Source organism: Lissotriton helveticus, chromosome 6 (genome assembly GCF_964261635.1).
Source record: "Lissotriton helveticus chromosome 6, aLisHel1.1, whole genome shotgun sequence".
Classification (NCBI taxonomy): Eukaryota; Metazoa; Chordata; class Amphibia; order Caudata; family Salamandridae; genus Lissotriton; species Lissotriton helveticus.
Window position 1 is genome coordinate 95,543,102 of NC_136067.1, and position 25,350 is coordinate 95,568,451.

Consider the following 25,350-nt stretch of genomic DNA (forward strand, 5'->3'; position numbering starts at 1 on the left):
TATATTGTCCAGTGTCATCTTCAATCTCATTTTGGAGCCTCTTGGAGCTCTATTCACAGAAAGCTGATTCTGGATTCAGCAATATGCTGATGAATCACAACTCCAGGGGCGTAGATTGGGGGGGGGGGGGGGGTTGAGGAGTTACACCACCTAATAAATGTATTCTATGCTAAATAGTTGGGTACATGTGCGGTAAGGCGGGAATGATGAGGTGTTTGTCAGATTTCACTTGGTATTTTTACATACACATGCAGACAACAACATACACACACTCTCGTCTTTGTTTTAAAAGTCGTAAAAAACTTGAATTTTACAAAATATGGAGGCGCATATTTATCAGATTTTAACACAATGTAATGTAGCAACCCATCGTGCTGCACTGTGGGAAAGGGAGAGGTCAGGAATGCGCCATATTTAACATTATACAACACATTTCTGCACTGTGCCTGTGCACAAACTGCTGCCTAGTGCCAACGCAGGCACCCTTGCAGCAATCGGGCAAGTGTGTTTGTATAGTAGGTAGGATTGATTTTGTTCAGGAAGGAACACCTCAGAGGCATTTTCCTCTTTCTAAGTTTCCTGCAAAATGCATCACACTTAGAAAGAGGAAACAACGAGGAGAAACAAAGATATTTCTCCTTGTTGCACCTGAGGTGTAGAGTCACCCAATTCTGAAGCATTGCCAGGTCTACAGGAAAATAAGTTTAATTAACATTAACATTAACCAGTGTTTGTAAACCTGGGAATGTGTCAGAATGCAGGGGTTAATGCGTGGGACCACCCACGCTCCACCCCTAGTAGGCCTCCCTGCCACAGTGTAATGCAAATGCAAAAAGAACCATTGATGGACAGAGTGCTGAACAATGTCAATATTCAACCCCAATCAGAAATCTGAGCTTAAAATCATAATTTCTTTGCTCACAGCGCCATACCAGTTTAGACCCAACCATATGCAAATCAGTCTTGACCCTGCTCCTCATGGGAACAGTTAAGCCTGAACTGCCCGGCCAGGTCCTCCCTGTACCGCAAGCATCTGAGCCTAAATCCATTGCTTTCTGCTCACCTCGCCATCCTAGTTGGGAACCAGCCATACGCAAATCAGTCTTGACCCTGTGTACCAAGGAAACAGTCCAGCCCACACTGCCAGCCCAGATATTCCCTGAACCACAAACAAGCATCTTAGGACCGGTTTCAGGGCATCATCAGCCCTGTTCAGCCAGGATAGCTTGAATCCAGTGGCATAGTGAGCACGGGACCCACGTCTGGGCATACCCATCTCACTCGGGGAGGCAAAGAACAATTGATGGATGGAATGCTGAACAATGTCAGACACTCACCCCTACTCAGAGATCTGGGCCTAAATTCATTGTTGTTTTTTTAGTTTTTTAGTTTGTGTCTACACTAATTTATGCTATCACAAAAGAGAAGACATACTCTGAAAGAGGAAAGAGATGCAGCAGAAAGAATCAGAGAAACTGATATATAAATATTGTATACCACTTTTAAAGTGGTTGGCAATGGTCTTCAAGCCCGTTCCAAGCGTATATACACAACTTCTACGATTACCTCTTCTGCATTCACGATGTCAATTTTTTCAAAACGAGCACGATCAAATTTGAGCATCAACACAGTGAAAACAGATATAAAAAAAACACTTTAAAAGCATAAGGTACCAAAGCAGCTCATAAATTAGACATTCCTCTTTTACTCACATAAACGTATATCTAGATGTATAACGCTCTCTAATAAATAAGCATCATACCATCTTCTATCACTCAACCAGATAGAAAACATTCCCAAGGGCATAGCTTCAGCCGGGGTGTTTTGGGAGTGTTACACAACTCCTAGTAAATGTATTCTGTACTAAATAGTTAGGTAAAGGAACTTTAAGTCGGGTATGATGAGTGCAGCACACTGGAAAGGGGAAACAATGAGGAGAAATAAAGACATTTCTCCTCTGGTGGGGAGGCGTAAAATTAACATGCATTCCCAGGTCTACCAGTGTTGGAAATCTGGGAATATGTCAGAATGCATGGGTGAACGCGTGGAAACACCCATGCTCCACCCATGGCACGCCTCCCTGCACAGAGTAACGCAAGGCAGCGATTTGCACTGCCTTGCATTACTCTAGATTTATCAAGCCATGTAGGGCCATGCAAGGTGGCCTTGGGTGGGTTGGTAAATCTCATTTAGGCTTTGTGTCACCCGTGCATCGTGCGAGGGCGATGCAAAGCCTTGTTAAATATGGGCCCAAGTTTAAGAACTCCTCAAAATCGCACTTCATACTGCTCCTTAAGCTACCCTCCTGATCCGCATCTAACATAATGTATTTTAACCTGCGAGATTGTAGGGAAATATGAAGATCACTCGCCCCAATCTTACTGACCATACTACATCCCTGCACAGCTCTACTTGGAAGTTCCCTCTGATACAGATATTCAACATGTTAAACACTGCCTGCACTTCACCCAGAACTGGATGTTCAGGGCCTATTTCAAATTCAACGCTACCAAGACAGAATTCCTGTTATTTGCTAAGCACTAAGCATGAATCATACAAATCTGTCTCAATTACATGAACATTGATGTCTTCGAACCCCAACCCTAACTGAATGCTAAGCCACTTGGGATCAACCAGGACCCCAACCTCGCCCTGAAGGAACACACTGCTAAAAACAAGACAGTCAGGTACCAGCTCTCTCTTATAAAAAAAGTAAAACCATTTCTTCTAGAGAGCATGTTCAAGCCCTTGAACTCTCATATCTGGATGGATGGTGTTAACGCACTGCTCCATGGCCTTCCAGACACCACGCCCCTTCAGGGCATCCTACAGGCCACAGTCTATCCTTTTTTTTTGGTCCTCATTAGCCACCATGGTTTCAACTGCTGCCAACAAGGGAGAAAGGTAGAAGAAATACAGTCATGCTGCCTCAGTCACAAGACTGGCAGGGTTTAGGAAAATTGCGAGTGGAGCCAAATCCTAACAGCAATGACGTATTCTACAGAAGTCATACACCCTGTAGCCTGAACGGCAGATAAAAGCCACAGTGCCAGTTACCACCATTGCTTGCCGAAATACCCATGGCAGAAAGAGAAGGGCATAGCTGGAAGATTATACCATAGCTGCATAATCATCGGACCAGGGGAAACCCCCCCCCCCCCCCCCCCAAAAAAACCCAGTTCAATCAGTTTGTGAGACCAGTCGAGTAGGTGCCAAAATGCTCTCTTATCTTGATTCCCCACCCTAGCTAGATCTGATTTCGAAATTTGAAGGACTGAGGCGGACCAATCATTGAGAGTAGGTGGGGTGGAATCCTTCCATCGTCTGCAAATTTCTCTTCGAGCCGCTAGGATGGAATAAAACAGAAGGTTCTTAGCTGGTCTCCGGACCAGATCCAATGCTCCAAAGATTACGAGACGGAGGTCAGGTCAATTGTTACCGGAAAGCCCAATGAGGACAAGAGTTTGTTGCTTATTGAATCCCAAAACAGAGCCAGATGGGGACAGTCAAAAATCATTTGTACGTCAGGTGCCTCTTTTAAGCCACACCGCGCACAAGCCACTGGACCACCTGAGGAAAATTTTGACAGTCTCTGTGGGGAATAGTATGCCCTATGAAGGGTAAAAAGATAATTTCTACGGAGCCAGGCCGGTTTAACGATGTCCCACAAGACTTTGCAGGACATTGACAATAGTTCTTGCACATTTTGGCCTGGCATCAAAGAGCCCCACAGTAACTTGGGAAGATGGAATTCTCCATCTATTTCTTCCTGAATTAGGTTGTACCATAGAGAAATCTCTTTCTTTACCGGGGGCTTATCTAACAGAAGGGATTCGAGTTGACAACTCCTCCCTAATGGTTATCTGTTCCGGCGAGCAGGTTGGGAAGTATATGCTTGAGCCCAGCTAGATGTCTGCAAGTACTTGAATCTAGAGAAATTGGGCCCCACTTTACTTATTAGATAGTCCCAAGGGAGCAAGCAACCTTCCACAAACAGGTCTCCCCAAACTGCTATTCCTGCCTCCCTTAATGGGACTGCTAGAGTGTCGCCCAACCAACCTGGACTCTCGGGAAGATCCCATATTGGAGACCTACTAGAGAAGTACCCCAACTTCATTGATGACCTCAGCCTAGCCCAAGTTCTTGCCATACCCTGCAACACCTTCAGTTTAACCTTTTTAAAACATTTAGGGTCTCCAAATTTAAACAAGAAACCCGACTGCCCAACTCCTTCCCCTTTCAATAAGGCCAAAAACATACTCCCAATCCCCTCATCTGTTGGCATCTTTAGTAGCATTCTTGCATGAGATAGTTTAAACGCCCATGCATAGATTTGCAGATCTGGACCGGCCAGCCCGCCCTTCTCCCTGCGACGCCTAATTTTCTTCCACGCGATCCTTGGAATTCGCTTATTCCAAATAAATGAGGTGATATCTTTCTGCAGTTTGGCGATTAAAGATGCGTCAAAATAAAGAGGGATTGTATTAAATAAAAAGGAAATCTTTGGTAATATGGTCATTTCTACCAAATTAACTCTACCTAACAATGACAGAGGAAGATATAGCCAAGATTGCATTAATTTTCTGCATTCTTTTGCAGCGGCAAAATTGGTGGCCACAATCTGATTAATGTCTTTGACAATGCTAAGCCCTAAATATCGAAGATTTGTACTAATTTGCAGGTTTAATTCGCTTGCATCGTCATTCCACACCATAATTTCAGTCTTCGAGGCATTTACCTCATATCCTGAAATTTCCCTGAACTCCCAAGCAAGCTTAATGGCAGCAGGAAACGCGGTACGGATCTCCGATGTTAAGATCATCATATTGTCCGCGTATAGGAAGCCGCTTGGCCGCAGTGCGCTTAATTAAGTTCCTTTTTTCATTTCATTTTCATTTTCATAGGGCCACCCTCCTTTCCCAATATCTATAAATGAAAGGCTTGATGGTAATATCCTCTCTTAGTATTTGAGCAAAAGGCTCTATATAGAGATCAAATAATAGGGGGGGAAAAGGGGCAGCCCTGCCTTGTTCCCCTTGTGATCTCAATAGGGTCTGATAGGTCTCCATTCACCAATACACAGGCGGTGGGACTCCGATATAACAGACTAACAGCTCTACGAAAGCCATCTCCCACATTGAATTTATCCAAAGCCCCCGACAGGTACAACCAATTGACCCTATCGAAGGCCTTGTTGGCGTCCAATGTGAGGATAGCCAATGGCATGGAGTCAGCGGTTGCCATATCAATGGCCCCTATCAGGTCGTAGGTGAGTTCGTAGGGTTGGCGACATTTAACAAAGCCCTTCTGATTGGGGTGTAGAATATCCGGTGCAACCAAGCCCAACCTCTTTGCTAAAATGGATGCAAAAATGTTGTAGTCTGCGTTCAATATTGAAATAGGACGGTATGACCCACAATTAGAAGCCGGCTTGCCGGGCTTTAGAATGAGCGTGATTGATGCGTTATCCCAGGTTGTCGGTGGTGGCGCACCATCCTGCAATATTTGGTTAAATAGGATAATAAGGAAAGGAGATATTTCTTTCGACAGAGTTTTATAGATCTCGGCTGGTAAGCCGTCAGGCCCTGCCGCCTTACCCCCCCTGCTACCCTGAATAGCCATCACAACCTCTTCCTCAGTGATCATACTGTCTAACAAAATGCATTGTGCTGGGGAGAGTGTCGGCAAAGTGATGCCACCCAGCCAACTCTCAATACTTTCTGAGGTAATATTCTTGTCCTCCTGGTATATAGTTTGAAAAAACTCTCTAAAAACTCTTCCGATTTCTACATCTGAAGAAAAAGTACCAGCACTAGTTGTAACAAATTCAATATTGTTGCGTGCCTGATCGGTTTTCGACTTCCAGGCCAGTAATTTTCCAGCCCCTTCCCTATATTCGAAATGGGCTAATTTACTTGCTTCCCATTTCTGTAGGATACGCTGGTTTAGGACCGAAGCCAATTGTCCTTTAAGTGAGAGTATTTTATCATGCAACAACGATTGGGTAAGTTCGGAATCATTGCTACTCGCATCAATTTCAGCTTGCGTTTTAGATAATTGGGCTTCGATGGAAGCGACTTCTTGAATATACTGTCTCCTCCGAAACGTAACTTTATTTTTAATTAGACCTCGCAGACAACACTTGAAAGCATCCCATACTACACTAGAGAAGTGGAGAAGTGTGGCTCAATGGTTAGAGCAGGCAGACCTTGATGCAGAGCTCTGGCCAGGGACCAGGGTTCGATTCCCACCTCGGCGGGTCTCCGGCTCATTAATTCCCCTGACTGCCCTGACTGGATATTCTCGCCTCAGTGCCTGTTCTGATCATGGGTCCCACGCTGCAACTCTGGGCAATAGCTTGCTTAGTCTCCACAACGGCCCCAAAAGCGCTGGGATGCCTGGCTGCACCTGGGGGGTGCCCAGGAGTGGACATTTCCCAGGAAAGCCAGGAAGGGTTCCTAAGCGGTATACGGACAGCGCCGGGACACCTCCGGTGGAGGTAGCTGTGCGCTTTACAAATTCCGACATTAGAGGAAGCAGACCCTATGTTAACTTGCATGTAGTTTTGGGCTTCAGTTTTAATGTAGGAAACATAACAGGCAACGAGAGTAAAGATCGGTCAAAAGACCAAGATCTAGAGGAGGTTTTAATGACTCCAGTGAGATCCAAAGATACAGATGAATGGTCTGAAAGATGTGAAGGGGAATAATAAACGCTCTTAACGGAGTCTACCAACTTATGGCTTATTAAAAAGAAATCTATTCTTGATTGATGGCGATACTTATAGTTCCGAAAGGAGACTCCTGGTTGTCGTCCTGACCTTGCCCCCCAGATGTCTACATAACCGTATTGTTTTATGCAGTTTAGTAGGAAGGTTCTAGACTTCGAAAGAACATGCTGTCTACTACTCGGAGACTTATCTAATGAAGGGTCAAGTACTATATTGAAATCCCCTGCTAGAATAGTCGTCTCCGGAAAGGTTAAAAGTTGAGAAAATAGGGATTCCAGGACTGTGGGATCGTCGTGATTAGGCCCATAATATCCAACTAACGTCAGTTGGGCCCCTGCAATATCTACTACGGTGATAACCCACCTGCCACCAGGGTCGACCAACAGGAGACTACTCTTGTTTTAATTATTTTTTTAAAAAGGATAGTCACACCCCTAATATTCATCGATTGTGAAGTTGATATTGACACATCTATCCATCTATTCTTCTTAACCAAATTGAGTATCTCAGACTCAATTAGATGTGTCTCCTGGAGTATAATGACCTGCGCATCCGAATCTCGTAAATATTGTAAGATCCTATTTGCTCTTGGTTTGGTGCGCAGACCATTAACATTCCAGGAGAGAATCTTAAGATTACTCCTAAGAGATACCCAAACCACTGCCACAATGAAAAGAAAGGCTACCACATAACGGCCCTGCCTGTACTACTAAATCTTTTGTCACTACTATGTTGATAAACAAAATGTAAGAAACCAATCTGGAAATGAGGAACGTTTTATATTTTTTAGCCAAACCCCTCTCACCCGTGTGCCCTAACCTACCACCCTCCCTCCCATGAGAAACCCTTGGTCTGTCTAACCGGAACAGGTCCAGTTGGTGGTACCCCCTACCCTACCCGAGCCCCTGCAAAGTGACTATACCTAAATATTCAGAGCTAAGGTAAGAAACAGGTAAGAAACAGGCGAAACAGGAAAAATAGGAGAAATCCTCTCTCTCCTCTCATCAAAGAGTTCCCCTATCGCCCTCTCCCCCATTTCCCATTCCTCATTTTATTTCATTTCTTTATTTTATTTTATTTTCCTTTATTGTTTTTTCTTTTTAACAAAAATGTATTTTACCCAATTCTATAAGATATAGAAAAGAGAGTGAAAGAACACTATAGCTTAAGCTATGATTTATTTATTTTTTTCTTTTTTCCCCTCCCTCTCTTCTTCTCTTTCATTTTATCTGGAAGGCCCCTTGTTCTTCCCCAGGGACAGCAGTAACTCATCCGCCGCCTGAACTGTACGGATATTAAACATCTTGTTGTTATACATTATTTTCAGCGCGGCGGGAAACCCCATCTGCAACGTTGCGCCATATTTCCTGAACGCATCCCTCCTCCTGCCTAGTTCCCATTGTTTTTCCAAAGTGGCCCTTGATAAATCAGACCTTATCTGGAAGGTAAACCCTTTTCCTGTCAGAGACTTTTGTTTTAGGGCTAGATTGAGAATATGCTCCTTGAGAGAGTATGTGTGAAAATTCACTAGGATCTTTCTCGGTTTAGTCCTTTGAGGGTTACGCCTAAAAGGGTCTCTATGAATCCGTTGGATGTCTGTGGCCAATTCCTCATGAGATTGGTCCAAGCAGAGAGCCTGTTTTAGAAGGGAGATGACAAAGAGCTTAATATCTGAGCCCTCACTGCCCTCCGGCACATTGAGGATACAAATATTACTGCGTCTTGCGTTGTTCTCCAACGTTTCCATCCTATCCGCCAATGCGAGGTCCTCCTTTTTGAGCTTTACTATATCTTCTTTGGCCTGGTCCAGGTACAAAGATAACCCAGACACAGTCTCTTGCAAAGCTTCTGTTCTCAAAGTTAATCCATCGATCTTGCTATCTAAAGATTCACAATAATTTCTGATCTCTCTCTGATTCGATGCTGATTCTTCAAACCCCCTTTTTATATCTGAAGATAGGGTAGCGAACATAAGTTGTAGTGAAGAGACTGTGATGCCAGCGATGGTGATATTGCTGCCCGCTATAATAGTGGAGGTATTAGGATCAGGATTGGAATCAGGATCTCCTTGCTGCGGGCCGCCTGGTTTCTCTTGCGTATCTTGAATTGAATCCTGCTGGCCTTTTAACTCTAATTCTGCGCCTGCCCCAATAGCTGAATAGGAAGCGATAGCAACCCCGTCAGCATTGATCTCGATATCACTGGTTTCAACAGGTTGTATAGAATTTTGGGGTGCTGGGCTTGCCTGTAAAACCGGCTGCATGGCAGAGCTATCTGCAATAGTGATACTGTGTGCTCCACCCTCTACCACCGCCAAGGGATCTTTTAGAACCTCTTCCATAGAATAAGCTGAGGAGAGGTCTGATGACTGTAAGATAGAGGTGTCTGCTGAAAAAACTGGCTGCGCGGATGTGCCAGAAAGACTTGAGAGGTCAGGTGTTGGGGGGAGAGGATCTTGAATGACATCTAGTATCTGCGGCACAACTTTAAAGTATGAGCGCAACGATGGTGTAATCCTAGAGCCGGGTTTAAACACGGACTTAATTGCCTTACTGCACCTTTTTGCTCGTTTGGCTTTCACCTCAGTTGATAAGTATGATGAGGTTTTTGTAGGTAAACAACTTACTAAGGATGTGGTGCTGTTTTGAAGGGAGGACCCGACTCAAGGTCAGAGGAAATTTGAGCAGCCTGTCCAGTTGTGGCGATAAGAGAAGTATCAGATTTCAATGCGCTTCTTCCCTCTTTCTTTTTATACGTTTGTCTGCCTTTGCCTTTACGCCGAGATCCCTGACTCGTAGTTGCTGTGAGTGCTGTAAGTGCTCATACGGGTGGGTGGGTGCTATCACAGGGGATTCAGAAACCAAGCTGTCGCTCCCCCCACACGCCCCCTGTATAGTACCAGCCCCCTGAGTAGCACCAGACCGAGCCACATCAAAAAAAAACTCAGTTTAACCCCCCTTCACCTTCCCCTTCACCTCTGTCGCTATCACCGCTTTCTACGTTACTTTCTCCGTTGCTGCAGAAACAATAGGATTCTCATGGTAAATGGGGGCGCCAGCACAAGAGTCTCTCCTAAGACTCCGAAGTCTCCTGCCCCGCCGGAGCTCCAGGGCGGCAAAGGACCACCGCCACTGACCTGGTGGGGCTGGTGAAAGTACCGAGCGGCCGGGAGCTGCCAAGTGAGACTGCAGCACCGCTCCTGAATCGTAGCACATGGAAACAATAAACAGACTGCTACGATTTGAAGAAATGAAATGCCGGAAAAATACCAGCCGGCGGACAGCGCTATACACTATAGATTAAGCCGGAAAAAAATACTCCACAAAGTCCCTCAATGCCTAAAGCACCTTCATAAAAAGAGGATAATGATATTCAGCTCTTTGCTCATTTCCACACACGCCGCTTCGCACGTCGCTCTGCAGGAGCTCACACGGAGTACCGCGGCAGCTAGCCTGCTGCCTCCATGTTTCTACCCACAACATGCCACAGTCTATCTTATCCAGGGCCTTAAGAATTATCATCAAATCACCCCTATCATGATGCACCATCACTGGTTGTTCCTGCAAGCCCACACTTTCTTCAAAACCAGCTGCATCATTTACAAAGTCATCACGAGCAGAACCCTGCTTAAATTGCAGACAAGCTCACTATCTCTGGAGCTTCTCAGCATGTCCACAGACTGGACACTAAGAAGTGTAAAAAAGAAAAAAGAAGGCAGCAAGCCTTTTCCATCCACACAGGATCTGGAACAACATGCCTGTATCAATACGGACCGCCACAATACTGCTTCAATATAGAAAAGAGTTGAAGATGCATCTTATTAAAGAACACTACATCACAATGCAGGAACAGTACATGTCTACTTCCAGTACCCAACAAACTCCCCATTTATTTGTCAACTGTTACTTTGCTTTGACTTGGTAGAGCTCTCCACTGTTCATGTTAGAGAAATAATACATACATACATACATACCTACTTACCCTATTTATAATTTCCTTGCTCCTACCTAAAATATGTGTCAACTCCAACCTCTATATCATGTTTTCTTTACTTGTTTGTGCTAAGGATAGACATTATGACACCATGACTACTATGTACCTACATGGTGGAAGCAGGGAATGGTAACTACATATATAAGCCTTCATGCTACTAGTTGGCACATTTCTGGTGGAAATCCTAATGAGTGCCACACATGTGAAAGGTGTAAAAAATGTGATCCTCTGAGACCTAACCTGCAGCGGCAGATGAGCTGATCTCTTATTGCATGCTACAAAACATAAAAAGAGATTTTGTCTTTAGGTGTGATAGGATATTCTATAGACAAACTGAATCCATTTTGAGCACCCTTGTAAATCTAATTCAACACATCTGTAAGCCATGTTTGCCTGGTATGTTCCTTTCCAATGGTTGTGTAAGAGCAGAGAGGCGCACACAGTAAAGTCAATAGTATACGGAAGTCCAAAATGAGTTGTAGATCTTCGGTTCTTATTTGTAAAAGTTTTCTTTATTTTCATGTACAGCGGCACAGCCAACGCGTTTCATTCCCATTCGTGCCTTGGGAATTTCATCAGGGCATGTTTTAGACAATCTAGTCTGTGCGGTTATTCTCGATATCGTGCTTCTTCAACAACAGTTTGAAGGGCAGTCACAGTGGATCACAATGTGTGCCTGCAGAATGCTTAATGTTAAACCCCAAGTGGAGTGACGGTCCAAGTTTCCACGAAATATTAGGTCGCTGTCACTATAATAGGTCAATAAAAGTGACAAATCCGGGCCCCTCGGGGGAACTCCAGAGGGGAAGGGGGGTCTAAGTGCCCAACGAAGTCTCCGGCTTCAAGAGGGGTCCGCAGAAGCGTAGTAACGCCACGGTGCCTTCGGTATGGACCCCGTTCTCCGCTGCTCCTCCTCCTGGAATTTTGGACGCAGAAGTGGATGTGCGAAACCTTAGTCAGCTGCTGGGTGTTTCTGTTTTTTGTTATGTTCCTTTCCAGTCTAAACACCAAGCAGGGCACAAAAGCACCTGACCACATCTAAGGTAACATATGGAATCAGAAACATCTTTGGCAAGCTTTGCTGTACCATTACCTCTGAAATTGTTGTGCCCACCTACACAAATACGTAGTGGTCTAAACATTCACAAGGTAGCTTGTGGCCGTAGGAAGGAAAGGTGTTTTGGACCACAAAGTGCTTTGCTGCTGTACCAATTGAAGATGGTGCTATACAAATGGTGAACATAGTGTGCTGTATGTGCCACTCATCATTGTAAGCTTCCATCCAATCCAAAAATTCTTTATTTCGGTCATATAGACCATAAAAGAGACAGTAAAAAACAACACATACAATAAAATACACATTATATTTAAGAGAAATACATGTTATAAAATACTCCATCCCGGCGTGGGAATAATTAAGACACTAAAAGTTCAAGAGGGTTCAGCAGATATTTTTTTCCTGATCAACCATATAGCCATAAGAAATTTCGAGACGGCAAACACAATGTGACCCAAGGTACTGGTTTTCAGAATCCTGTATGCCTGTGCATACTCTCTGAACCATAGGTTTTTACAAAGTGGTGCTATCCAGCGTTTCCAGTCTGTGCCTCCAAGGGACTGCAATTATTTTGAGACTAGTACTGCTGCACAATACATCAGTTGACCTACTCTAGACTCATGGGCACCCCCTGCCCCCTAAACATCCGCACGGGTGTGGGACACTATATGAAGGTCAATAATATCGACCTACAACTATATCACATCCAGTACATTGCCTACTATTACATATTCGTGGTTGGTATATTATCATGAGTGTTAGTTCCACATCATCTGTGTTAGGCTGATGTAGTGAATGCAATATAAATTATCTGATATGAGACATATGATATTTGTCATGTGATATAGAGGGTGTTCATAGTGCTCTTCTGCTGTTTCTAGGCACTGTAAATAGCATTTATTACTATTATGCAACTTAGTTGCATTACATTTATCAACCTTGGAAGGACAGAAGGCTGGGCTGGCCTAGCTTGGATTTAAACTTGTGACCTGAAGATCACAGGAGATGTTAGACAAGAGTGTCTAACTGAGAGACCTATCGTGCCAGGATTTAATGGCCCTTGTAAACGCCTTCATATTTATAGTTTCCGTTCAGTTGTTACACAAAATGTGTTTTCATCCAGAACGTCTACCAGACCTAAGATTACTTAGCCACATTCTTCACGATCAGGTGCCTTCTGAGCCTTCCTGACTTCCCAATACTATATCCTACTTTTCCTATTCCTAACCCTTCGCGGGCCTCGTACCTGTGACATAATAGGAATCCACATCTTGATCAGGGACTTGGAGGAACCGCTCAATCCGATCCAGAGACACCTTGGCTTCCACAATTGAAGTTAACGTCCATGGTATGTTGTTGAGTGACACAATCAGCAGGTCGATGAGACAGAAGGTTGGATAGACCTATGGAAAAAGAAGGAGTTTCCTTACATGTTTTTTTCACCATATAGCCAGAGTTATTAAGTGACAGTGATCTAATCTATATATTGGTGGAGAGGTACTTGGTCGCAACGGTGATTAAGTTTCCGCCATACCAATATAGTAGTCCACCCTCCAAATGTAATTGCGGGTGGACCTTAGGTGTGGTCACGGTGGAGACTACCCTGTCTCCAATGTGGGCAAACTTCTCTGACAGCCTTGTGGATTAAGGGCTGTCGGAAAAATGGCCTGTAGTAATTTTTTACTTTTTCTTACCGCTAGGTAAGACCTGGTGGTAAGAAACAATAAAAAGAATTATAATGCCACCACTGCCATGGACGCATTTATTTTTTTCCCAGAATGCTTGTTTCCAGTCCAGGGAGCACCTGGCTTGACAGTTCCAGCTGGACTGCTCAAAGTGGGAGCAACGTTAAGACTGATTTGCATATGGCTGGGTACAAACTGGGGTGAAGTCACATGGCAAGCAAAATAACAATGGATGAAACCCAGATCTGTGACTGGGGGTAAGTGTTTGAAAAGTTTTATCATTCCATCCATCATTTTATTTTGTGATGTTGCTATAGTCTGATGCCATTACTCAGATGTCCACTAGTCCGTTGGACCACAGCAGTAAGTGTTCAAACGGTAGAACCAGAGGGGGCAGGTCCTTTGGATGACTGATGGTCTGCCTGACTCAAAATAGAGCAGGCAGATTTAGGGTTCAGTGGACAAGGAACTCAATCATGTTTGTGACAGATTGCCCTCTCTGGTAAACTCTCAATCAGGCCCTTAATTTCACAGATATTAGGTCAGTTTCTATCATTCGGGTCTAGACTAGGCGGTGCCCCCCAAAACAAAGATCATAAGTTGGGATGATATTATTTTTGTATAACATATTTTACTGAACTATCCTTGTGACAGGAATTACAAAATGCAATCATTTAAACTTGTCATACATGTCATATTAATATGTGCTCCCAGGGGCAACTACACTTAGAGCAACTATCATACATACACAATATCATGTCTCCTCTACTATTCTCCCTACTGAGGTTCTGACATGGTACTAGATCAGTTACCATGTAGATCTGACAAAATGAGAAAAAATAATGTAACCTAATTTGAGAACAAGTAAGAAACATTTACATTAACTGAGCCAGCTCCCACGCCTGTCCCCCCCATGGCACTCGGTACCCCACATGGAGCGCTTAGGCTACCCATTCTCCTTCTATGAACAGGCCATATGTCTAGCGCTATTGTCCTCAAACTGACTCGGTGTTGAATAAATGTAAAGTTCGGATCCTGAGCAGAATGTGGTAATTGCATCAAGCATTCTATAACTGGGAGCCAAATGTAATCAAATGTAGTATTAGATCGTTGACTGTTATGTTTCAGCTTTTCTACTGCAAATTTGCGCCAAAGGCTATTCTTTGGAGTGGCATATGACGGTGTCTCCTTTTTCATCAAGTACAGCGTGATTGGTCGCTTCGCTACCAAAATAGATAATATTAAAGGGGTTCCACCCCCTCACTCCACTTACGCCTCACTCCAATCCTCCAAATGAAATAAAATGGCAGTTTGATTTCCAGGTATTGTTAAACCCTAATCACATCAATGGGACTGAGGAATTCCTTTCAAAAGATGTTGGTTGTCTTGCACTCCTACGTGAGGTGGACAAAGAAGCCCTGTCTTTTCCACATCCCCAGAAAGTATCCCACATTGCAAGATAAATTTGTTTTAATCCTCTTGGGATCTTCTACCATCTCATCAGTAACTCCTATTCAGCTTCCGGGTGCTTATAAAGCTTTTATGCATGTTGCACCATACTCTTTCCCACCCTGGGTTGCTGAAGTCACTTCCTATTTTTGGTTCCAATTGTGTTTGATAAGCCTCATCTTTTCGGTGGAGCCACGGGCAATTAGTTCCATGCAGAAGAATTGAACATAGGTACAGTTCTGTATAACATAAGTTTCTGTAAAGCGCACATTCACCTGTGGGCATCATGTCGCTGAATAAAAGATGTTTATGGTTACCCAACTCGATGGTACTCCTTATACACCTCAGAAGGATGACACAGAGAGAGAGTGGACCCGCCAGGAAGTAAACCTGTGACCATGAGGTTAAATACAGGCCCCTACAGTGGACGCATTAGTCCACTAAGCCACCAGACCCGGCTGTATGGATCCAATAAAAGGATGAAAGCCTTCACCCTGTGACATGGAATCACAGTTCACCCCAGTTGTTCCTGTTTCTTAGCAAACTCTTGGCAGATTTCATATTTTTCACAAATATTTGCAGTAATGCACTGTGGGGTGACGGCATATCAAATGCAAAAGTATCTGCAGTTTAAGCCAACTCAAGGGCCAAAATAAGTGACAGCTTCCCAAGCTACCAGATCCTTTCTTTAGAGCAATATGAGGTGCGAGGCAGTTTTATGAAAGCATGCAGTTACTTACTTATCTCTATAGAGTGCAGTACATGATTTGTGTTGCATGCCTGGTGCAATAAACCAAATCAGTAATTGTGTCTTTTAGTTGTTTGTGGGAAGTGCCTTCATGAGAATGTGCCAATCAGTGTTATCCTCAGGTGATAGATTGTTAGGTCAAGCATTAGCAACCTGTGTTCATAACCTGTATCGCCTTTAGAAAATATGTCTTGAGGCTGAGGTTTTTAGGCAAAACCATAGACTCACGCTGGATTATAATGATGTGCACCACGGGGAACTTTGAGGCCCATGTTGTAACCTTCAGAGCCAAGCATTGCAGGTATTACTTGTTTTGTTAACCAATGTTGCCCGGTATCTACAACCTTACAATCCTTTGCTAGGGATCGGTAGTGGGGGGAATAGGAGGCAGGCGGCCAGAAGAGCCTGAAAGGTGGACATGCGAGAGAAAAAGTAGGCTGGATAATAATCTGATGAAGTTACTTTATGTGCCACTTAATTAGGTTGATGGTAACATCTTCAGGCAGAGAAAGTCATCCATGAAATTGAATAGGAGACAGTCTAGGTTAAATGAGCGATTGCACTGTTGTGAACAGGCTCTAAGGGAGAGCCCTATCTCACTTTCAACAACTCTGAAATGTAGGCAAAAAACATTTCCTTGCTTCTATCTCCAATTGCGTAAATCTGATAGTGTTATCTGTGGTTATCTTTTATTGGATTCTTGGCAAATACATTGACATTAATGTTGAAGTCAGATCATGTCTCCATTCTGTGGCCTTCCTGGATTGCTGGCTTTGGGATGGAACAAACACTGATGATATATTCGGCAGAAAACTCCTGGTCATTAGAGGCCCCTCCCCCTGTGCTTCACTTACATCATTTTGTACCATTAAGGCATTTGACAGCAAGTTGTGTTTCTGAGCCTGCATCTATAAGGAAGGTTGTTAATGTTTCCATGCACATGTTAATCTTCACAGAAGATACCTATTCCTTACTAGAAGAAGTATTTATTACTTTGCAACGCTCTTCACCTTTTTGAAACGACGAAAGGCCTCACTTTGGTAATTTCAATGGGGCGAGTAGCAAGTGTACTGGACTCCTTGGATCTACGGAATCCACTCTGTGCATGTACAGAGTGTAGTCAACTTCACCAAAGCGCTTTGGTGGCTGAAAGCAGCCGAACTGTGCAGGTGAGGCTCTTGGGGAAAAGAGTAGTTACCAGGGGCTCGGTGCTGTGGTCAGATTCCCTTAATAGTTATGTATTTCTTGGGAAATCTACAATTCCCATTCCCTGCAATTTCCACAGCCCCCTGCTGTCAATAATTCTGGGAGGTGGGAATACGGGACACTCGTATTGAGGCCCAAATGAATGAAATTAGGTAATTATGAGCCAGCCTGAATTTCAGTCTGCATGAGCCCCTTACATTTGTGACAAGGATATAATCGAAAGTAATGGTAATAGGTGGATCCCTCATGCAGCTAATTCCATATTAACACTGGTAACTAGCTAGTAAGCCTGACCGAGGGAGCACCGGGGTCATTCGAGAGAATTCGGTCTAACCCATGTACTGGAAGTGTTTGAGGTTGCATGCCTTCAACAGCGCTCAAGCTCAGGAGCGGTGCTGTCATACATTGCCTGACAAAGCAACTTGGGAAGTCCTTCATTAAGCAAATCGGAGGTTTACCGCATTTGCGTTCCACTGCGGGCCTCTCCGAACAAAGGTAGACCAATGAAGTCAGGCTGCCCATCTGAAAGTCTTCGTGTATGCAGTGAAACAGTTAGAAACCAGATATGGATGCAAAATCAGTGCAGCTATGAAGAGCTTCAAATGTTACTCTAGGAGGCAGGAGGCGGGGGGAACATAGGGGACCACATTGCTGCGGCGCTTAGAACATTAGCTGCGAACTGTGAGTATGAGACTATCAATTGCCACAAGGTTTTAAGAGACAAAGTATTGATGAGAACTAATAGAAACAAGCATTGGCCGCGCGGCCGTAAAAGTAATGCCGCTCAGCAGCGAAAGTCATCGCGATCACGCTGAAAGCGAAAGTGAGCACGATGACGCGCTCTGTAGTGCAAGCATGAAATTTAAAAAAACGCGAGTGGTGACGTGAGTTGTGCGCTTGTGCGCGTAATAGCAAGATGGTGGCCGGCAAGGTAGCACTTTTGAAGCCGCTACTAAATATCTCTCCAGCGCAACGCATGTGCGGGCTCAGGCGAGACCTAAAAATCATTTAATGGATTTTGTACAGGGATGTCCCAGGGCTACTTTTGCCGCTGTCAGACCTGATTCAGGAAGCTGGGCAGGCAGGGTTTATTGGACCAAAACTGTGGCAGTTGAGGTGTTTTACTACTACTATCCGGGCCCTGTCCCTACTACAACCGTTTCCACACTTCTCAGGCAGGATTGTATGGGGATATTCAAGAATCAATACCACCCCTCCAGCAGCACAATAAACTCAATATCCAGCCTAAGGCTTCTATATGTAGAAAAAGACAGGTTGTTTTATTACACAAAAACATCAAAGGCCACTGCACATTCACTTATGCATGAAGATGCAATTCCTAGGTGCCGGCCTTGGTGCTTTTAGGGGCCTCCGCTGATTACATGGTCATATTGTTCTAATGGGTTCACCCCTTAGTAGCAGGCTCACGGTCACTCAGGTGACTGGTTAGTGAGGCTCATGCTTCCCCCCCCCTTCAGGCCTAGGCCCAACCAGTCTCTTACCTAGTTCAGGTTAGCAGCTACGAGTCACACTCAGCCCTCTCCGTTGTCACTACAATCTTACTCCCTGACCCCACAGTATCACATTTCCTCTGGTGCTCTTGCTTTATGAGTCTCTGTCTGCCGTACCCTATGCCAGGGTCAACTACAGCAGTCCATTCTATGATCTGCTCATCCTGCAGGGTTGGAGCTTTGGCCCTCACACACAGGCAGAATATCTTGGCACCCAGAACAGCCAGTAATTCCTCCTTCCGCATGGATATTACCTCCCCTCTGGAGCGTTGGCTGTCTGTGCGGTACCATCCCTGGGCTGCTTCATAGTCAATTAGTATTCAATGGAGTACCCCCTCCTCTGTAAAAGATATCACTACAATGAACAATCAATCAATCATTTGAAGAGCGTGCTACTCAACCTGACGTGAGGGTCTCAAGGAGCTGAGGGGGAGGGTGGGTGTGGTGCTACTGCTCGAACAGCCAGGTTTTGAGAAGTCTCCTGAAGGTCAGCAGGTCTTGGGTCTGACACGGGTGGATGGGGAGGGTGTTCCATGTGTTGGCGGGGATGTATGACGTTACAACGCATACTTTTACAACGCATACCATTACAACGAATTTTTTACAACGCAAAAACTTTTACAACGCATACCATTACAACGCATGGTTTTACAACGCAAGTACCTTTACAACGCATACCATTACAACGTAAGTATTGGTAAGTATATATTATTTTTTTTCTTTTAAATTAATTAAAATTAATATAATTTAATTTAATTTAAGTTAATTTCATTTTATTTTTACCCTGTACCCCTGTACCCCAAATTTAATTTAATTAAATTAATTTAATTTTTTTTACCCTGTCCCCCAAAAACCCCAAAATGACCCTGAACCCTAAAAATACCCCTGTACCCCAAAAACCCAAAACTGTCCCTGAACCCTAAAAATACCCCTGTACCCCAAAAACCCAAAACTGACCCTGAACCCTACAAATACCCCTGTACCCCAAAAACCCAAAACTGACCCTGAACCCTAAAAATACCCCTTTACCCAAAAACTGAAAACTGACCCTGAACCCTAAAAATACCCCTTTACCCAAAAACTGAACACTGACCCTGAACCCTAAAAATACCCCTTTACCCAAAAACTGAAAACTGACCCTGAACCCTAAAAATACCCCTTTACCCAAAAACTGAAAACTGACCCTGAACCCTAAAAATACCCCTTTACCCAAAAACTAAAAACTGACCCTGAACCCTAAAAATACCCCTTAAAAAAACACAAACATATAAAATTTTAAATATAATTATATACTTACCAATACTTACGTTGTAATGGTATGCGTTGTAAAGGTACTTGCGTTGTAAAAACTTGCGTTGTAATGGTATGCGTTGTAAAAGTTTTTGCGTTGTAAAAGTTTCGTTGTAATGGTAGTGCGTTGTAAAAGTTGCGTTGTAAAGGTTGTTTCCCGTTGGGGGCGAGGTGGGAGAAAGATCTGCTGCCTGTGATCGTTCAGTGTATGCGTGGAACAGCGGCAAGAGCAAGGTCCGCGGGCTGAAGCTGGCGGTTTAGGGTGTAGAAGGTAAATCGTTTGTCGATGTATGTTGGTCCGGCGTTGTGGAGAGCTTTGTGAGCGTGGGTGAGGAGCTTGAAGGTGATCCTCTTGTTGATGGGGAGCCTGGACAGGTCTCTCAGGTGGGCTGGGATGTGGCAGTGGCGGGGGATGTTGAGGATGAGGCGTGTGGAGGCGTTCTTTATGTGCTGTAGTCGTTTTTGGAGTTTGGCCGTGGTTCCCGCGTAGAGGGTGTTGCCGTAATCCAGCCTGCTGCTGATGAGGGCCTGAGTGACCATCCTTCTGGTTCCGGTGGGGATCCATCTGTAGATCTTGCAAAGTATGCAGAAGGTGTTGAAGGAAGAGGAGGAGAGGGCATTGACTTGCTGGGTCATTGAAAGTGATGAGTCCACCCTAGATGCATGCTCGGTTGGAGTCGGTGGAGCTCCTAGCGTGGCCGGCCACCAGGAGTTGTCCCAGGTGGAGGGAGTGGGGCCAAGGATGAGGACCTCCGTCTTGTCAGAGTTCAGTTTCAGGCGACTGTTTTTCATCCATTCGGCGATGGCCTTCATTCCTTCATGGAGGTTGGTTTTGGCGGTGGAGGGGTCCTTGAATAGGGAAAGGATCATCTGGGTGTCGTCAGCGTATGAGACGATGTTGAGGTCGTGTGATCGGACAATGTTGGCGAGTGGTGCCATGTAGACGTTGAAAAGGGTCGGGCTGAGGGATGATCCTTGGGGTACGCCACAGGTGACCTTGGTGGCTTCGGATCGGAATGGAGGGAGGCAGACTCTCTGCATTCTGCCGGTGAGGAAGGAGGAGATCCAGTCCAGGGCTCTGTCGCGGATTCCTGCATCATGGAGGTGTGTGCGTAGGGTGCGCTGGCAGACGGTGTCAAAGGTGGCCGAGATGTCCAGGAGGATGAGGGCCGCGGTTTGGCCATTGTCCAGCATCACCCTGATGTCGTCGGTGGCGGCAATGAGGGTGGTTTTGGTGCTGTGGTTGTTGCAGAATCCGGATTGGGACTAGTCCAGAGTGTTGTTCTCCTCGAGGAAGCAGGTCAGTTGCAGGTTGACAATCTTCTCAATGACTTTCGCCGGGAGCAGGGAGATAGGCCAGAAGTTCGCGCATCGGTCTGCATAATGTAGGGGAGGGGGGAGGAACGAGGAGCTGGGAGGCGGGAGCGGGGCATCGGGGGAGGGGTGAGCAGTGGCGGGAAAAACAGAGGGAAGTCGAAGGGGCAAGCAAGGCTTTGGGGGAAGTAAAATAGAAAAATAACGATAGCCCAATTAGCACGAATTTAGGTAAAACAAGTCCAGTACTAGAGTTACTTACAAAGGAGTAATCACCAAGCACCTGAAAGGAGACCTGTATCAGGGTAGTCTTGAACCCTACAATGGAGAGGGGCTGGCTGGCTTCAAAAACGGAGCAGAGCACCATGGAGCTGCTGGGGAGTGTGTGCCTTAGACTGAGGTCTTGAGCTCCCATCTTTGTATCATTTTCGACGATAGAGGCTGTGTATTCCAGGCCTGACCCCTGTTTGCAAAGATTCCCTGTCCAGCAGGTCAATGTCCAGGTGGAGTACCCATCATACATGTACAAAGGAGAGAGATTACATTGATCAGGAAGAGAGACAATAATCTGTGCCCATTCAAAAGACTCCTTTCACCATCAACTGATACTACAGGATTAACCCTGTATCCCCTTCCATTCATCAAATGGCAGCTGCAATCAGAGTCATTTCCAGCATTTCCAGCCCCATGTAACAGGAAGGGCCCTGGCACTTCTAAGGAAAACCTATCTACCTATCTACACTTTCGGCTGGCATCTCCCAGCTAGGAGATGCATGCAGTACACATATGCTGTCTGGAGAAAATAAACCTATCCCCCATCTTGTATTTGGGCAAAGCTTTGGGCTTCCAAAAGGAAAACTGCAGGTCTGCAACGCTCCTGCATGGCACACCACTGCACTCTATGGCACCCCACTGCACTCCATGGCACCCCACTGCCCCTAGCATACATGCACATACACAACGCATGCAATGTCACGTTTAGGATTCTGGGTTCATCATAAGCCGCAGAACTTTGGATGAATGGGCACGTAGGTCTGCATTCATTTCACAGGTTAAAAGCTTGTCTTTATAACTAACACGGTTTGCTGCCACCACCGTGCTCCATGCATGACACCTGTGACAGGGACTGTAGTCCTATGTGACTGTGAGGGGGTGTTTTGTGTGCTTCTCCTTGTTCTAAACTAGATGTATAACCTAGCACTGTCATCATATAGGGCCTAAGTCAATTCAGGCACAGGTAATTAGTGTGCGGCAAGACAAGAATAAAAAAAAACATGGTCACATGTATGTAGTTCGGCACGCAGGGCAGGGGACATGACTGCATACCATGCAGGTGCAACAAGAGCAGCAACACAAAATGTAAACCTTCTCGGTGGTTTCAATGTATGACCTTTATTGTTTATTATATGAAGCTAGATTGGTGAATGGGCACTGCTTTGTTAGTATTTCGGAAATGTATCCTTACCAAACTTCCTAGAGCTGTACTTTGTTGATTAGGGCTTTTATGAATCACTGTTTACTCCCCATTGTTAACTGTGGACTACCAATCTGCTTCCCATGGCGTTGATTAGTAAGGGGGCTACCTTTGTGATAATTCTCTTTGCAGGTTGATCATGGCTGCCTGGCTGGGTACTTTGCTTTCACAGCACATCGCTTTTTTTCCTCTATGTGGCTCTTCTGGAGCCATATTATATGCGGTCACAGCCAGTGTCAGCAAACCCCTCCCAATCTCACTACAAATACAACCAGATGGGAGAATCTCTGGGTCCTGCATGGTGACCATTTGGTGAATCGCATCCCCGCTGCCTCCAAAATGTCCAATAGGTGCACACTTATGCCGTAGGGCTCACGCCTGTTCGGACCATACTACCCCATCTGTCTATGCAGCCTCCAAGCGGTTTCTACTGGCACTCCCCTCTGCCGCATTGTAGGATCTCCCGTTTATCTGGGGTACCCAATAGGGATTCGCTGCCCTTCAAGGCTTAGATGGCACTGTGAATTCTATCTGAGAGTGACCAGAATGAATGATAATATTAAATTCTGTGTCAGTCACTGATGTAGCCTCTGAAGGGTGAATAAGGGATTCTTTGCAAACTGAGTCTGTAAATGAGGTGTTTCAGTTTGGACTCATGTTCACATGAAGGTGGTGGACAAAGAGCTGTTACCACCCTCGTCCCATCAAAATAAAACCTGAGACCGAGCTTGGATAGGAGAGTAGACACGATAAATAATGCTGATGGAGATTGAAAAGGAACCAAGACTGTGTGGGCATCTACACGAGGAACACTGTGATGTGGATAGCAAAGCAGGTGCTATAAAAGTTCGAGTATCTTTACGAAGCAGGTGCAGATCAGTTCAGTGATTCAGTGTATGGGAGCAGAGGCAGGCACTGGGCATGTGCTGTATCAAGCAGGTCAAAAATATGGCTTATGTAGGCATAGGTCTATTCAGGAGAGGAAGCATAAAGCAGGCAAATGTTAGCAAGTACATGCCAAAGGGCATGTGAGCTGGACACTGGAGATGATGCTGCACAAACAGGACCAAATAACTTTGACCTAATCCTAACTCCCATTAAGAGGACAGACAGAAACAGACCAATTTAAGCAAGTGAGTGTATACAGGCTATAAAGACAGCAGGAAATAGATGGGACAGGCACCTGTGGAGTGACTGCTGGCATTGTCCTGCGGTTATGAAGCTGCTGATATTTGTCTGTGCATGTCTGCTGTAGGTTCAGAGCTAGGGGGCCTGCACCTTGTCCTTCCTTCATCTCCCCTCACTTACAATATCTTGTATTGTCCTGAATATTACCATACAGCAGTAGTTAGCATCCTACATTGGCAACCAACATTTGCTCTTCCAGGTGAACACTTTCAACTATTGCAGTCATCAGCGACCTATGTAGTATCCCAGACATCTAGCTGCTACCCAAACTCTAATGTGGAGCCACTTGGGAAAAACTACTCACCATCCCCAAAATCAAGAATAACAGAACAGCAACCATACATGACACTATTTGAATCTCTTGTAGTACAACAGAAGAAAGAAACACAAACTAACCTATGGGGTCTACCCAAGGTAACTGGTCACTACAAATGCGGAAGTTGCAGTGTCTGTCCTTTTACAACAAATACAAAAACACTACTGTTGGAACCAAACAAAGTATGGACAATTAGAGGACAGACTAATTGCAACAGCGAGAATGTCATCTACAGACTGACATGCCCATGCGAATTACATTATGTAGGAATGACCAGTAGAAAAATAAAACTCCGCATAGGAGAGCACAGAAGCACCATTAGGTGCAAGAAGACAAATACAAAACTTACGGAACATTTTTTGTCGCAGGGTCACACTGCAGATGACATAAAATGGACAATAATTGAACAAGTACAACCAGGCACAAGCCTAGACAAACGCCTATATGAGAAGGAACAGAGGTGGGTCTATCGACTTTCCACGCACAAAACCGGTTTAAACGACAATATTCCGTGGAACAATGTGCTGACATAAGGGAATATATCAGTCTAGACCTCACCAGACGGAGTTCTCACATAATCATCCTGTTTTACCAAAGTCCCCGTAGAAAGGGCGATTTTTCCCGTGTCCTGAAAGTATTCTCTGTATAACAACCATTTGTAAATATTGCCTTTGACTCCCATATATGTGCTTAGAAAAACGATAACAAATATACCTGAACCATGGCTCAGCAGACTCGAGCGCTGTCCGCTCGTGATCACTGCACTGTTACCATAGCAATGTACACATTGCTTTACCCAGGCCAGTCCTACAACAATGTTCACTAAAAATTCTGATTGGCCAACATCTTACCACGTGCTCACCACACGTGACCCGGCCACGCCCAACAAGGAAGTGTTCACATTACCGGCAAACAGGCACCGGAGACACTCCACGGGGCACGCCGAGCAAGAACCAAGTACGTTTATCGGTCTGATGAACAGAAGCGACAAGTAAGTACACTTTGAGGGACCGCTAAGCGGGAACGATCGCTTGTAGTATTTACTACTCTGTCTTGGGACAATACTTGATTGTCAATGCGCTTTATCAATAGCGCTGACACTGGAAACTTGTTTTTCACTTACAGGAGACGGAATCCTGTCTACTTGGTTACGCTGGTGCCCATGAAGCGAGAGTCTCGCTTTCAAGCGTAAGCACCAAATAACCAGCTACTATAATATCATTGAGACGGCTTTTCACGACGAGTCACAGTTGTCTCGGCAGCCGTTCACAGCGCAGCACGCTAACAGGTCACTCTCCCATTTACCGACCCCCTTTTTTCCACGTATCCCAGACGCCAAATCATATCGACACCCCTCATTTGGCGCCTGCCTTTTAATCAAAAGGCACT

At 45.0% G+C, this 25,350-nt stretch overlaps 1 protein-coding gene across 1 annotated transcript in view; it reads right to left on the reverse strand.

Moving 5' to 3' along the window:
* The window catches only part of LOC144762274 (ATP-binding cassette sub-family C member 10-like), a 1,353,417-nt gene that overhangs the window by 878,816 nt on the left and 449,251 nt on the right, over window positions 1-25,350 (reverse strand). The window contains exon 5 of the mRNA XM_078647416.1: window positions 13,027-13,183. Within this exon, the coding sequence (XP_078503542.1) occupies window positions 13,027-13,183 (157 nt within the window). The remainder of the gene's footprint in view (window positions 1-13,026; window positions 13,184-25,350) is intronic.